Source organism: Ciconia boyciana, chromosome 18, assembly GCF_034638445.1.
Source record: "Ciconia boyciana chromosome 18, ASM3463844v1, whole genome shotgun sequence".
NCBI lineage: Eukaryota > Metazoa > Chordata > Aves > Ciconiiformes > Ciconiidae > Ciconia > Ciconia boyciana.
The window spans coordinates 5,030,887-5,046,156 of NC_132951.1; the positions used below are offsets into that span (position 1 = coordinate 5,030,887).

General features: G+C 54.1%; 1 protein-coding gene across 4 annotated transcripts in view; it reads left to right on the forward strand.

The window, feature by feature from the left end:
• RALGDS (ral guanine nucleotide dissociation stimulator) overlaps positions 1-15,270 on the forward strand; it is a 63,134-nt gene that overhangs the window by 27,082 nt on the left and 20,782 nt on the right. For 2 of the 4 annotated variants that reach the window (XM_072883374.1, XM_072883375.1), the window contains exon 1: positions 9,269-9,599. The exons of 1 other annotated variant lie outside the window; for it this stretch is intronic. In XM_072883374.1, the coding sequence (XP_072739475.1) occupies positions 9,417-9,599 (183 nt within the window). In that variant the 5' untranslated portion in view covers positions 9,269-9,416. Of the gene's footprint in view, positions 1-9,177; positions 9,600-15,270 lie in introns of those variants that run through there. One more of the 4 variants, XM_072883377.1, reaches the window with a different exon arrangement.

A 15,270-nucleotide genomic window follows, 5' to 3' on the forward strand; every position in this document is an offset into this window, starting at 1 on the left:
AGTGGAAACACTGACACTGCTCCTTACCAGTGTGTCGCAAATAGCAATGGGTAATTAACCATCAATACGTATATAATGTTCACTGCTGAGATTAACAAAATTGACCTGCAATGATGCTGGCCGCTCAGGAATGGATTAATCAGCCCCTCCTTTCTGTACCGTGAGAGTTAAAGATGGGAGAAGCTCATCGGGGGCAGGACGCTGCCTCGCTGCTGCAGAAAGTCTCACTGAAGCTGGATGAGACCCTTAGGGAGCAGCTTGTTTCACTCGCTGTCTGGTCCCTGACCCTCCTGCAAATGCTCAGGTCATGTTTTCTGGCTTTTTTCCTTGCAGTGAGAGGGGCAGAAAATTCTTAAAATCTAATTTCCTACCAAAATGAGGTTAATGCCATCCCGGTGTCTGTCTGCCTGTCCTCTCTCCGAAAATGACTTCTGAACCTGCTGGCCTGCTTGTTGCAAATTTGGCCAAGGGCTCGCAGATAATTAAGTCTGTGCAAATATGATGAAACGAGATGGTTGAGAGGAGGAAAAGAATCTTGTAAATGCCCCAAAACATCTGTAGCATGAGTTCATGTATTATTAGACACCAGAAAATCCACGTGGGAGATGCTTCTTGCAAACACTTTAACCACAAAAACATTTTCATTCTCAGTTCATATATTTTTAGGCACCAAAGGCTGCCTCAAGACACAAAACCATAGGAAACAACACAAGTAGTTTCAGTGCTCACGGGATGACCTTTTTATTTTAATGAAAACTGAAATTCTTCGGCACTACAACGTGATCCCCAGAGCCAAGACTTGAAGGAAAAACAGCATAAATCGTGGAACCAAAGGTAAAAAGTCAGGAGGGTCAGCAGCGCCGCGGCCAGACCCAGCGCCACGGTGTGACTCAGCGGCGCTCGCCGAGTTTGTTGATACTTGTGCCACTGTAACTGAGAGATAAATCTGGCCCTCGGCCACCAGCGTACAGTATTGTTTGGAAGAACGCTGCTCCTCCATGCCAAAAACCCACAACAAAAAGAATTTTCCTGGCCATTGAGAGAGGCGCTGGAATAACTTCCCCCGCTAAAACAATGCGGAGCGGAAACCTTTTAAAGTGGTAATTACCAAAGGGAAAATATTTTTTTTTTTTAAACATCCTTTGTCTGAGGGTCTAACAATACCTGGGAATATTAAAAGACTTTTGCAATTCTTAATTGACTTTTCAGCCATGTGACTTTTTGTTTCATCTCTGCAGTACCCGGCTCGGGGCTGGGCAATGAAACTTTCCCTTTCCAGCTCTTGCCAGCCTCTTTTCCTGACTCTCACGTGGCTGACACCAGTAAGTGTGTACTCAGGCTGTTAAAGCAGAGTATTTTCATGTCCACTCACTGCGTCCCAGCCCAGACCAAGGTGATTTTGGCCCAAATGACTTGGCAGGGGCCGCAGGACGTCAGCAAGCACCCGGGCGCCCTGGGTGCTGGTCCAGCTGCTGGACGTCTCTCCTGCCGCACTCCTGCTGCAGCTCCTCTCCCTCATCCCTGCGGCTGCTCCAGGCCCTCTGGCTCCTCTCTCAGCTGCTCACTTTCAATCACATCAGCTTTTCGCTCTGCCAGAGCCTGGCTCCAAGGTTTCACTCCTCACTTCAAATCAAGTCAGCTTTCCTGCAGCTTTCACGGCGGCTTTCCGATGCGTCCGGGTTTTGATGTATGCTTTCCCTGACGTTTGTGCAGCCGAAGGAGATACAGGACCATTGTTGGAACATCCTTTTCCATATCCCCCATTAAGGGGCTTTGTTCCTGAATAACTGGATTTCTTATTTTAAGTAACCTCAGTTATTTACTTGTGTTATTAACGTTATGTGTGTGGTACACCTTCCTGTTGCTTCACTTATTTCCAGGATTTGGCATTTAAATCTGTTCCACCTTATTCCTATACTGGGCTGACTCTCTGTACTAAACCTAGGCTACATGTAAATCTGTTTTATTTTGCTCCCTGTAGCTCTTCAGATCAGATCAGCACTGCAGCCCAGCATCTTGCAGCCTGTTTGACTCCCGTGTTCAAGCTGGTCTTTGGACATAATTTAATCTTGTGCAACATATCAACTCTTTGTGCTGCTTCCAGGTGCTTGTGCTATGGCATCACTTTTCGCTTGGACTTCTTAGCAGCTTCGTGGCACCATTCCCTCCCCTACATGTGTTCAGACATGTCATTCCAGCAATAGGGGAACGTATGGTGCTGATCAGGTTCAGGGAGCTGAGTCTGAGCGTGCTGGAGCACCATTTCCATCAGTTGTGGTAGTCACGTAGATGCAAACTTGCATCCCTGTCCCCAGGGAGAACAAGCGGCGTGGGGTCAGAGCACGTCCCCAGCTATAACGCAAGTGCAGGCCCTCAGCGATGCTGGTAGGAGCTATCACCCAGGCAGAGGGCCGGGGGTGAGCCTCTCTCCACCCAGGAGGAGAGCCAGGAGGATGACAGCCGGAATAAAGCTGCCCTCCTGCTCCCCTGGCTGGAGAGTGAGACCCAAAGGCCGGTCCGAGTTCCCTGTCTGTCTGTCCGCCTGGCGCAGGGGCTACGGGCATATGTGTTGCTTCGTGGCTGCAGCAGCGCAGCCCACCTGCGTCGGCCAGGGAAGGTGCGAGTGAGAGCAGGGCTGAAGAACGTGCCGGGATAGGAGGTGATGATGAGGACAGGCGCTCTGCCGAGCAAAGTTTCTTTGTTATCTGATGAGATTTCTCTATTGATCGGTTGCCAGAGCCTCTTGTTTCTGAGAGTCTCCTTTTACATGATTCAGCTGAACGTGTCGCTTTTGGCTGGTTATCGTCGGTGGAAAAATGTACTGCCTGCCCTTCAATGTATTTTTGAAAGGTGAGCAGAGCCAGAGCCTCGTTCGGTTTCTTTTCCACCTGGGCTCATGAGCCTGGCCATGGAGAGCACTTGCTGTCTGGGTGATTTGGAAGGGGCTGCACTAAGCTGAAAGGGGGTTTGGGGAGAGATGGGGCTGCTCAGCCCTTCACAAGCAAAGACACGAGCATCCCAAAGCCCTAACAGCGGGTGATGCTGCTCCCTCTTTCATAGGCAGTCACCAACCGGTCGTTGCAGTACATATTTTGCATATTTAACAGAGTGGTGTTTTGAACTGAGCTAGTGCTCCCAGTCTGGCCCCACTAGCACAGTACAAAGGTGCTGGAGGGAGGAACAGCCTCATGGACAGAAAATCCAGCACATAACCTCCCTCGACGAAGGTTGTAGTGAGGGGAATAAGTTATGTCCGGTAGATTCCTTGATAGGTTGAGCTGCTTTTGGGAAGCGATGCAGCTGGCAGGCAGATCAACTGCTTTGTGCATCTGCATAGCCCCGGTCCGCTCTGTGTCTGAGCACAGCAGGACAGGGGCTGGCAGCACTCGGGGTGCGCTCCGGGAAGCGAGGGGCTCGGGGTGCTGCACTGGCTGCGGGAAAGTGACTCCAGCTGTGGGGGGACTTGGGGGACCCTGAGAGGTTCGGGGTGCTTTGCCAATGAAACTGCCCCCGTTGGACCTTGCCCAACATCAGTGATCACAGATACGTGTTTCCAATATATAATGAAATCTCACTGGGTCATCTTATTTTTCTGGTAGATGAGAAGGGATGTTTTGATTTCAGAAAGGAGTTTCCCCTATCGTCAGGGGCTACACCCATTCCCATCTTTCCCTGCCATTTTTTGTGGCTTCATAACCTTTCTCCTCTTTTCTACCAGTGATTTTTCTTTTCCCGACTGTTACACAGAGGACCCATGCAAGCAAGGGTGGAAATTACAATAACTCTGGGCACCTGGGAGACTCAAACTCGTCCTACGCTGAGCGCTAAGCAACACAGAAAAATGTTTTTCCTGTTTTTCTTTTGGTTACAAGCACCTTAGGTGGTATTTGTTAAAAGAGCTGACTGAAACATTCTGGCAGAAAGGTGATAGGGAGATAAAAGCTGCCTTTAAAGACAAACAGCTCAAGAAATAATAGTCTTTACCAGAGGAGCTCTGGCGTGTCTGCAGCGTGTCAGGCTTCAGCAGCTTAATGCCTGCTGAACTCTGCACTCGGGGGACCGCCGCGGACGGCAGCAGAGAAGCACGTGGAAGAGGAAAATGCTGCGACCCAGAGCTGCAGCTGCAGCTCCCTCTCGATGTGGGGATGGTCCGTAACGAAACTCACTGGGTATTTTATGATCCTCTCGAAACCGCGAGCTCTGAGCAAGCATTTGTGCTTGCTTTGCTGCATCCCCCTGCCACCAGTGCCCTACAAAATGCTGTAAGGTCTCTTGGTGATTTTCACAAGATGGATCCTGTTGTCTTTGGCTTTCTGGGCATATTTTAATGTTAGTAGTTATATTTTGCCTCTTATTTTTCTGAGTATTTTCTTTTCACTGGAAATGGCTGTGTGGCACTTTGCTGTGAAGAAGTCAAGGTGCCTTTCCCCAGAAATGCCCACACAAAGTGTGCTGTGGTCAGTTGTTTCTTAGAAAGTGGCTTGATTTTCCCCCTCACCTCCCCATGTTGGCCTTGTTCTGGCCCCCCTGCTGAGTTTTTAGAGGTCAGCAAGCTTGAAAAGCAAAAGTTTGCGTTGTCACTTGCTGCCCTAATGGAAGATGCTCAAATACTACAGCCAAGTGGATAGCATAAGAAGTAGGATCGAGGAGAAATATTCCTGCAAGCTCTTGAGTCTTCAAGGCTTGTGGCATAATTGCATTGCCATTGCTGAGCTTCAGGAGTCTGCAGTCTCTGCAGGAGATGCTGTCGCCCAGCTGTGCGCAGGGGCTGCAGGAAATGAAACACAGAATAGCTGGATGGAGAGTTTTAGATCCTAATTGCCCAGGGATTTGGTGTGTTTCCTCTGCTAGGAACTGACAATAATAAGGAGCTTGCCTTGCTGTGTTCGACGTTTGGCGTGCTTCAGAGAGGCTGGAGGAGAGCTGCGTTCCTGAATTAACCCGGCGCTTAATCGGTAGATGCCCGCGGGGGCCGTGGGGAGGAGGGGGTGTTGCAGCTGGAGAACAGGTGCCACGGGCAGAAGGGGCACAAAGTGCAGGAGAGCCTGAGCCAGCCTTCCTCCCTGCCAGCACAAAGAGTTCATAGTGCCTGATCGGCCGGGGAAACGGCCCCGAGAAACACCCAAAACCTGGAGGCAGAGCAAGTGATCCAACTGCCCTGGATCCAAAATACTCGGCGGAGAATTTCCTAAAATCCGCGCTTGCTCTAAGCTGTGGCAAGTGGTGCGTGGTTCACCCCTAAAATCTGGTGAAATAGGGGCATGGATTGTGTTTGCAAGTGAGAACTGGGTCTGCGAGGGACTAAGGGCTGGCTGTGGTCTGTTGGTCCCCAAATTTTGGGAGCAACTGCTCTAATCTAACATCTACATATACGGATTGTACTGAATGGAGCAGGGACATCATTTTCCCTTCTTGCACCAGCTCGGAGGTTTTTTTCCTGGTCCTGAAGTAGAAGAGATAGTACTAGTTTATTATTATTATTTCTTATAAAATAATCTTCCAGTTGAGCCTGGGCAGTGGAAATGAAAGTCTTTCAAATTAAAATCCGAATGTCCAAAAAGGTTTGATTTAGGACTCAATGCAACTGTAATGAACAGCCTGACTTTTAGTTAGTAATTCTTTTCTATCGGTAGTGCTTTTCCTCCCAAGTGCCTTACAAACAGCAACGAAAAGGGCTTCCCCAGCCCCTACAATAGAAGGAAGTGTTACCGTCTCCATTTTATAGCGAGCGGCCTGACACAGAGCACTGCGGGGATTTACTCGACGCGCCCCGTGAGTTGGTGCCAGAGCTTGGGACAGAGGCCGGATAATGTTGCAACTCCCACGTAAACCGGCCCGGTTCCCATCGGAGGCTGCTGATTTGGGTCCCGGTTCACTCACTTGTCGAACAGCAAAAGCTGGTGGTGTGCGATGCTCAAGAGGGGCTCGGCTAGAGGCGGCTGGGGCTGATTCTTGCCTTCTGTGGTTGGGGCTGAGATCAGCTTTTTTCAGTTCCCTGCTCAGGCATCTGTCCCGCTGGAGGCTCACCGAGGCTCAAAGAAAATACGGGTTTTGCGAGGCGGTGCCAGTGCGTGCCCTGGGGCGGTGGCAGCAGCACTGGGGGTGTTTGCAGGCAACCGATGCCATGCAGGAGGCAGCAACCCCTGTGAAAGCGTTTCTGAGCGATGCTTTGGGGTGGGCAGCCTTGCTCGCTCAGCCCATGGCCCAATGGAAATAAAAAAAAAAAAGCCCCAGCAATATAGAGCACAGGAACTGGGTCACTGCAAGTTTTGTCCTGTAGGAAATATGCTGGAGAGCCCTTGTCGGAAGTGGAGCAGTGAGATGAAAGCGAAGGAGGGCAGTCGCTGGGAGGGCTGGAGGATGGAGCTGAGGGGGATGCTCAAAGGCCACGTGTACGAGCTTGTACATGCCAGGGAGAGACGACTGGGGTCTGTGCTGAGCCCAGTCATTAAGAAGCAAACTAAGGTCTGAATCTGCAGGTCCTCACCCAAATGGATTGAGCTAAACCAGGAAACCGGCTTAAAGCTTGCAAAAGCCTCTCTGTGTTACATGCTCTGCATTATTTACCATGCAGGGAAGCCTGCGGGCTGGGGACTGCAGCAGAGGAGCATAGATTTGTGATCTGTAGATGCTCCAGTGTCGGCCGTATGGGTTTGTTTTTATTCAGCCAAGTACTGATTGCAGAGTGGTGGAAAGAAACAAAGTAAGGGATTTCCCGCAGCACCCAGTTCCTGCACCCGTCTTTGCTCCTGCGCCTGCTGAAGTCAATGGGACGTTTACAGCTGACGTCAATGCAAAATGCTCAGTGTGTTGTGAAAAGTTTTTGCTGAGTTTGCCAAGTGTAAATTGATGATATTTTTTTAATGAGTCACTCAATCATTGATCGTTTTCTTAAATCCCCTGCTCCTGGAGTCACGTGCATGTAAAATAATTGCATTTTTCAACAATTTCTGGACCTTCAGGGGTGTAGGGGAGAGACCTGAGGGTGTGATCTGCATGTTCCCTCTCGGCTCTATGCTTAGAGGCAAATAAGAAGCCCTGAAAAGTTATTTGTTTTGAATCTCACGATTTTCAAGAGCCTGGCTCCTGACGGCTGAATGTTTGGGGTTAGCGATGCTGAGCAAACATCCTGAACTTGGGCTCCTGACCCCGCTTTGAGTGTTTTGCTTTTCAGACCCAGAAGGTTCCCAGGAGAGGAGAAAGGAAACTGGCTGGCTATTTTTAAACCCTCACAGTTGCCTTCCTGCCTTATATTATTTATTATCCATTATCAGAAGTGTTTCTCCCCTGAAACCATCTTTAGTGGTCAACCAAGGGACTGGTGAAAATTGCTCATCAAACAGAGAGCTGCATCTTTCTGTAGAGGTCAGACGAAGCTGGAGGGTTTTGAAGGGTTTTGCCAACTGAAAATGAGTAGTGCTGTTATTTATTATGTGCACTCGAGCAGTGCCAAGCAATTCCAGTGGTAGGCCATGATTACGCTGCCCTAAGAGAGAAACACCGAAGGGAAGCACAGTCTCCCTCCCAAAGACCCTACAGCCCAGAGAGGCAACACTGATTTCTTCTAGAGAACTGGGCGCTGCCTCCGATTTCTGCATGTACCGAGTGAAACGATGCACGCAACCGATGTCATTTCATAGCACATCTTGCAGTATCACACGGTTTCTGCATGACATGCCGGTGGGTCTAAGGACACCTCTGTGCAGATCATCGTTGCATCCTTTCTGCTGCAGAGAAAGCTCCGGTGACCTGACCGGCACTGTGGGGTGGGATCAGGGCTGTGGCTCTGTGCCCGAGCAGTGTTAAAATCCACATCACCCCTAAGAGAGTGTCCTGAAGGTGCAGGGCTGCCTTGGGCAGTGCAAGGCCCTGGTGCAGGCCGGGGTGCCCTTTCCCAGCGTGTGCTGGGACATCCCCTTGACCCTTTGTGGCTGCAGATAAGCAGGACAATAAGCCCACATTGTCCTCGCTCATCCTCCTGCCTGGTAAACTTTCAAGTTTGAAGCATATCGCATCCCTGGCAGCTTTGTTAATCCTTTCCTGCCTGGGTAGGAGCTGCTGGTGCCCTCAGCAGAGCTGGACTTGTGAGCCTTGGCTCCATGTTCTCATTGGAAATAAAGCCGCAGGGCTGGAAGGCCCTGGGAGGCTGATGTTATTTCAGCTGTGCAGGGAGCTGAGGCGTAAAAGTCTGGGTTTTGGTGTTGTCAGCAGCAACTGCCCCGACCCTGTGGTACAGTTTATCAGCAGCGTGTGAGGAGGGAAGGGGAAGAGCCAGGGGAGGGTGAGAGCACGCTGTGCTCAGTGCAGGGGGATGATAAATGACAAACAGTTTTGCCCGTTTCTCTTTGTGTCTGAAAACGAAATTACGTTGCAGGGTTTCAGCATCATCTTGGAGGCTCAGGGCCTCTTTAAAGTGGGAGCTGCAGCCCTGCTGTCTCCCGGCCCATCTCTCTTTCCCCGAGCCCCTGCTGGGCTGAGCGCAGGTGCCCTGGTCCCTGCTCCCCCCTTTTCCCCCACACCAGGGGCCTGGCACAGGGAAGGGATCAGACCCTGCTGGCGGCACTGACTTGCTGCAGGGCCTCGGTCACATCCCTTCTTCGCCCGAGTCACCCCGTGAAGTCCAGCTGCGGGGAGTGAAGGGCTGGGCAGTGCTCTGACCACCCACGGCACTATTGGCGGGGGGCTGAGCTCATGGGATGAGAGAAGACTCCTCTGTTCAGACAAAACCAACGTGTTAATATTCATGCGCTTGAATTTGATACTTATTTTTGGGGGGGTGGTGTGTGAACCCCACACCTGGGTGCTGGACGAACACCTGGTGATACAAGGATCCTCTGCCAGAGCCGCTGCCACCCGCATGGCTCTGCTCCCGCCCACCCCGGTTAAAGCGCGGTGCTCACCCCTCCAGCTGGCTCTCCCGCGAGCATCGCCCACCCTTTCTCCGTCCCGCTGCCCCCCGAGCCTCGCTCCTCCTGCCAGCTGCGTGTCCCCCCCCCACCCGCAGCTCCCGCCTTCGCGTTTTTTGCGGGCTCGGGGCTTTTTCAGGGCTCGGCCGCCTCCCGCGGCTCCGGGCCGCTCCCTTCCCCCCCGCCCCCATCCGCGGGGGCCGGGCCGTGCCGAGCCGGGCCGGCCCCCGGGGCGGGCGGAGGCTGCGGGAGGAAATCCAGTGCCTGGTTTTGCAGCCCGGCCGGCTCCTTCCCGGCCCCGCCGTGACATCAGCCGGGCCGGGCCGGGCCGCTCCGCCGCCTCCCGACCCCGCCGAACCGCCCGCTGCGGCTCTCCCTGCACGGCGGCTTGCGGACCAGCCTTCCCCGGGCATCCGTCCGCCCGCCCCCGGTCCGTCTCCCCCGGGCGTCCCGCGGGCGCTGGCGGGGCCGGCGGCGGAGCGCGGCGCCGGGGATGCGGCGGCGCTGCCCATGGTGAGCCGCCGGCGCGCCCCGCCGCACCATGCCGCCGCGCCCGCCCCCGAGAGGATGTTCGAGGGCTGCCGGCGGGCGCGGAGCCTCTGGGGCGGCGTGAGGCTGGAGGTGGCCGGCGAGAGCAGCCCCGTGGTGCTGCACAGCTTCACCCAGCTCGACCCCGACCTGCCGCCGCTGGAGGTGGGTGCGGGGGCGGCACTGCTGCGATGAGGTTGGGGGGGCTCAGCTCGCCGCAGGGTGGGAGCGCGGGGCGGGCCCCGGCGCACATCCCTCTCTAGGCTGGGGTTCTCCAGCTCGCTGGCAGCCTGGCCAGAGCCGGCCCGGAGTTCGGTAAGGGGATGGCTGTGGGCAGCCTGCTACAGGTAGTGCTGTTTCATCTTATTTAATAAACGGGTGGCCCTGCTTGTTGGTTGGTTTTTTTTTTTTGCTGTGTGTCCCTGTGCCATTGACTGGCAGGCAGGCTGCCAGGCTCTCTGCCGGGAGAAGCCAAAGAGACGCTCTCCCTCAAGGCAACTGGGGAAGGGGGCAGATCGCTAAAACCGGGGGCTTTTAATGTCTTATTTGAGACTCTGGCTGCTGGAGGCAGGAGTCTGCTCAGATCTGAGCTGCTTGTAAAGGCTTCAGGCTTGTCCAAACCACAAAAGCGTCCTCTGGGAAGGTTACAGGCATCGGGAGGACTTTGCTGGAGGATGCAAAATATTTGTGCTTCTTTGGATTTGACCTCGGACGGTTCAGAGTCAGACTGGTCCCCTGGAGGTCTCAGCCCGAGTGGTTTGTTGATGGCAGTTGCGCGTGGAGGCACCCAAAATAATCCGAGTCAGAGCCGTGCCTTTTGGCGCAGGCGATGGATGATCATCTTCGGTGTGCCGGGAACGTCATTGATTCTGAGCAAACGATGTGTTAGGAGAAGCTCAGCTGGAGGAAGGTTTTGCCGTTCAGAGGTGGCGCTTTCAGCGGGCTGGCCTGCGCAGCGGGTCGGTCGGCGGGTTGGTGGTGCACGGGTTAATACCAGCAAGGGTCAGCGAGTCTGGCTTTGCTGGGATTTAGAGCCAGCTGCAGATGTGCTTCTTAGCTCTGGATGCTTCCCGCTGGAGGGGGGCAGCTCCAGCGGAGGGAGGGAATCACCACTAAAACCTTGAGTTACTGTGCAGATATCCGCTGAGGGCAGCCAGCATTTCAGGGGGCGATGGCTCCTTCTCCCAGCTCTAAACGATCTACCCTATAACCTGCAATGGAAAGTCTTGGTCAGCCATGGACGGGAAGGGATTATCTCAGGCTCCGGCTGTATCGGTTCACCTCTGGCCTGGTAGCAGGGGCTCATCAGCTCTGCCGAGAGTTCATGAAAGCTCCATCCAGCTTATTTTCCCCCCTTTCCCCTCCCTGCTTCTCTCTCCTGGGGGTGGGCGTACTGACATTGTTTGGAGTACATCATCTGGTTCGTGTTATGCCTGGCAGGAAGTCCAGCCTCTCCGGCCCTCCGCGCTCCGGGAGGCCGAGGGGCCGTGCTTTTGGCAGGGAGAGCAAGAGGAGCGGAGAGGAAAAGAGGGGGGGATGTAGCCTGCTGCTCTTACCCCAGGGGAGAGGCTGCCTGGCACGGACGAGCCCCACGCACCCCGGCCAGAGGAGGCTCCGAAGCTCAGGAGAGGGTTTGGCAGCATCTGGGGCGATGGGGGCTGCAAAGGAAAAGTCACTGGGGCTGAGGGCGGCTTTGCATGGCCCCCACTGGCCCTGGGTGAGCCCCCGCTCACCTGAGCACAGCGGAGAGAGACGACTGCCCACCAGACCTCCTCTGAAGTTGTCCTTGCCCAGATTTCTGCTCTGGGCTGTACATGGGTCTGTGCTGTGTACTAGTCAGAGCATGGTCCTGGTATCTGATTGCTTGGGCTTTCCTCCCAGCCCTGAACAACTTGCAGACAAATTCCTCCTTTCTCTCTACCATCCATTTGCAAGCGATGGCAAGGAAAGGTGCATCCCAGAGTGGTGTACGGTGACCTGCTGCCTCCCGAGCAGCTTTGAGATGCTCGGAGAGCCACTAACCTCTAGTGGTCCCATGCGAGGGCCTCCACGTTGCTCGCTAAGCCCCGCCGGGTGGGTTGCGCCTGTCGGCATTACAGTGCACGACTGGGGAAAGGAAAAAAAAAATAAGTGTCAGTGTTGTGACAACTGTCCTGGCAGCAGCCTGGTGTGGTTATAATCCTCGGGTAGAGTTACTCTGCAAGATGCACGCTGGGAGGAGAAAGCAGATTATTTGAATAAGAAAACCCCCGGAGACCTTCAGTGTTTTGCTAACCCCCGTTAATAGCCCCAAGCGCTGCCGCCGGTCCCCAGGTCTGCGGTGGGAGCCTGGGGTTGCCGCCTCCGCCAAAGGGTGTTGTGCTTCCTGGGCTCGGCATGTCCCCCGCGCTGGGACAGAGCTGGTTTCGGTGAAGCGGTGCCAGCTTATGGGGCGGATAGTCTGGTCCCACAGGGAATAGAGGATCCCTGGAAAGCTGCTGGGCAGGTTGCGGAGAATGCGGATCTCGTTTTCCGCTCCTCAGCTGAGTCCCCATGGGTGTCAGCAGGGCAGACCTTTGCCTGTATCCCACAGAAATGGTATCGATCACCCAGGCATCGCTTTGAGGTCCTACTCAAGGTCTCACGGCCACGTGTTGCTAAGTGTTTTTGCCGTGATTTTAACCGCAGGGAATGGAAAATTTAAACTGTCTCAAGCAAGGGATCGATGGAGCAGCTTTGCAGACCTTTTGCTTTGACCTTTCCAGTTCCAATCCATCCCAAATCGGCAGCGAGTGTCAATCCTTCCTGCCTGGTGGCAGCCGCAAAGTGAATTTGGTGGCCCTCTTCCTGGTCCTTGCTGGACAAGCGGGCCATAAACACCCCTGCAGATGACACAGACTGAAACTTTCATGAGGCTGACATTGCCGAACCTCTAGACAAGTGGCTGGGCTGACGCATATCAAAAAAGCTTGTGTCCTTGCTGTTCTGGCTCTCTTTGTTTTCTGAACAATTAGGAGATTTTCAGTTTCTAAACACATCCTCGAAAACTTGAATTGCTCAGCCCAGATGCCTTGGAGGTCAGTGCTTGTTCTTTACAGTCCGGAAGGAGGCGAGGGAGGGGCAAAGATATCTCTTAAAAGCCATTTTCTTTTAGCTTCTTATGGTGCCTTTGGAACAAGATCCGTTTCTCCCACCCTGTTCTCCTCCCCCAGGCACAACCTGATATGCCCCTTGCAATTTGACAGATGAACATCATCTGTTGGTATTTCTTGGATGGGGACCTACCTTCTGGCTCCCTTCCAGTAGGGTTTGGAGCCGGCGGTGAGGCCGGGAGCAGGCTGAGATGCTGATTGTTGGTGGCTGCTGCAGGAGGGGAATAACAGAGGTGGGAGGGATTTTTTTATTATTATTTGGTATGGTTAGAGAGAAGCTGGAGAGAGGTTTCTCAGTGTGTTTGTATAGCGATTGTGTTACTCAGAGGCTGTTGTGCCATGTTTCCGTAGGGGTGCGAAACCCTCTGATACTGGGATCTCGCTGAGGCTTTAGTGGATTTAGTACCAGACTGGCAGCCCTGGAAACTGAAATCTTTGTTTATCTGCAGGCTGGACGGGCAACCCCTCCCCAGGCAGCCCACACCCCGGCTTCGCTCCCGGGGCTCCCTGCAACGGGGCAGGCAGGAGGTCCCATGCTGCAGCTCGGGGCGCTCCAGGCCCCCCAGATCACACTATTGCTCTGCTACAGCCATCTGTTTTCTAGTGGTTGAGGTGGGATTACCGGGCAGGGGCAACTAAATGCGGTCTCAGAGGATTTCCATGCTTCTGCGTGCCCGGGTTTGGGGTGGAATGAGCAAAAAGAGCGTCAGGCCAGCTGTGCCTGCAGGGACGGGTCTCGCTCAGCTGGCACCACTGTTTCGGAGCTGGGGGGTTGGCTGTGAGCACCCCACAGTTAGGGCCAGAGCATGGCCTGCTTTTAGGCCACCAACCTGAGTTGGTCCGGCCATAGGAAGGGCTTCACCACTAGCGGCTCCGCCATCACCCTTTCCAGCTCTCTGCCAGCCACTCTGTCCCCCGAGGGACGTGTAGTTGAAGGAGCAGAGAGCTTATTTAGGTCACTCTAGACCGCATTTAAAGGCTGGGTATCCCCTGCGTGTACTTTCTCTCACACCGTTATCTCCAGAGCTGCCTAGTGACTGGCTTTCAAGCAGCCGTGTTCCTTTTATTTAAATATATACTTGCAGCAGGGCTGTTTCAGTTCTCAAATATTTCTTCATCTCCCACGGACCCAGCAAGAGGGGGGAAAAAAATGTCGTTGCTAAGGAGCGGGATTTGGATACAAAGCTGGCCGAGCTGCTGGCGGGGGGCCCGGGGGGCTCCAGCGCAGCTCGTGGCGGGTCGGAGTTTGTGCATTGCTTTGGTGGGATGGCACCTGCGGGGTCTGCGTGAGGGGGGTCAGGATTTGAAGCATCACTTGGGCCTTGGGGGGGAAAGAGTTGAGTTGTAGGACTCATACCCTCCATAGATTAACCTATTCATCCCGTGCTGTCAGTGTGTGTGGTGCTGGGTTAGACCCAACAGCAGCATCCTTAGCCTGGCCAAAATGTGTGTCGTTTGCTGTAGAGGTCTGCGGGACCTTCACTTGCGTCGAGAAGCACCTGTAGGCTGCAAGGTGAGGCTGGCATGAGGGCTCTTATGAGGAGGGACTTGGTGCCCAGGGAGACCTGTTACGGATCACACTGAAAGTGTGTCACGGCCTCTGGCTGGAGCGTGCCTGCCTGGGAAAACGGGCAGCAGGGGAAGAATTGAGCTGTTTGGCTACTTCAGTTGTTGGTTTGTCTCATTCCTGTCCCCATGTGAGGACTCACCTGCACATCACAGCAGCCCCAGCCCACGTGGCTCACAGAGCTCCAGTAAAGATGCATTGGACTTTGCTCCCGAGTCGTTGGGGAAAGGGAGCGCTGAGCTCCGGCATGGAGTAATCCCAGCTGCTCCCGGGGGCTCTGCCTCGCAGGCTGGCCGCCTGAATGGAGACACGGGGAGGGCACCGGAGCAGGGGCAGAGGTGCAAGGGTGCTGCACGGCCAGCCTGCTCTGAGCGCACGCTGCGGGCTAGCGCAGGAGTGGCTTTGCTCTCATATGTAATCTGGTGTTTGCAGAAAGGCTTTTGTGGATGGGCCTTTTGTTCTTCTAACACAGGGGAACAGTTCTCCCAGAGGCGACAGGAAAGTCCTTTCCTAAATCCCTGCGTGGGCCGTGCCGTCACATGGGCTGCAGTGAGCAAACGCTGGTCTCCGGTGCAATGAAGTGGCAGCTCTGCAGCACCCAAAACCTCTGTCTCTCTCCATGTGATTTTGTTTGTTTTGTTTTTATGATGTTATGCAAATAATCTCTAAAGTCTTTGGTTACCTTCCCGAGGCTGCGTTGGTACGGGTTCTTATAAGGCAGAGCTTTTACATTAGATAACCGCCACGAGTTTCTCTCCATAACATACCTGAGGGTCAGGAGTTATGCGACAGCTAAATGTCAGTGGAGATTAAGCACATGCAGAGGCACATGCGTGGCCGGTTTCACTTGCATAGCTTGACAGCGGCAAGTTTGTTTTCATTACACAGTTGGATTTCGATGAGCCCTGCTGTCAGAAACACGCTGGGATGGGGAAGGGCGTCTTCCTGCTCCGCATGTGGGGTGCTGGGTGCCCGTGCAGCGGGGTGGGCACAGCTGCCCGGCGAGCCCCGGGGTCGGCGGAGGCAGGAGGGAGATGCTCCAGCTGCCAGTCACCAGCCGAGTCCTCAGAGCTGACGGGAGGAAAAAGTTGTTTTGACTTGCAAACAGAGCAGATTGGAGAGGAAACTCATCGGAGGC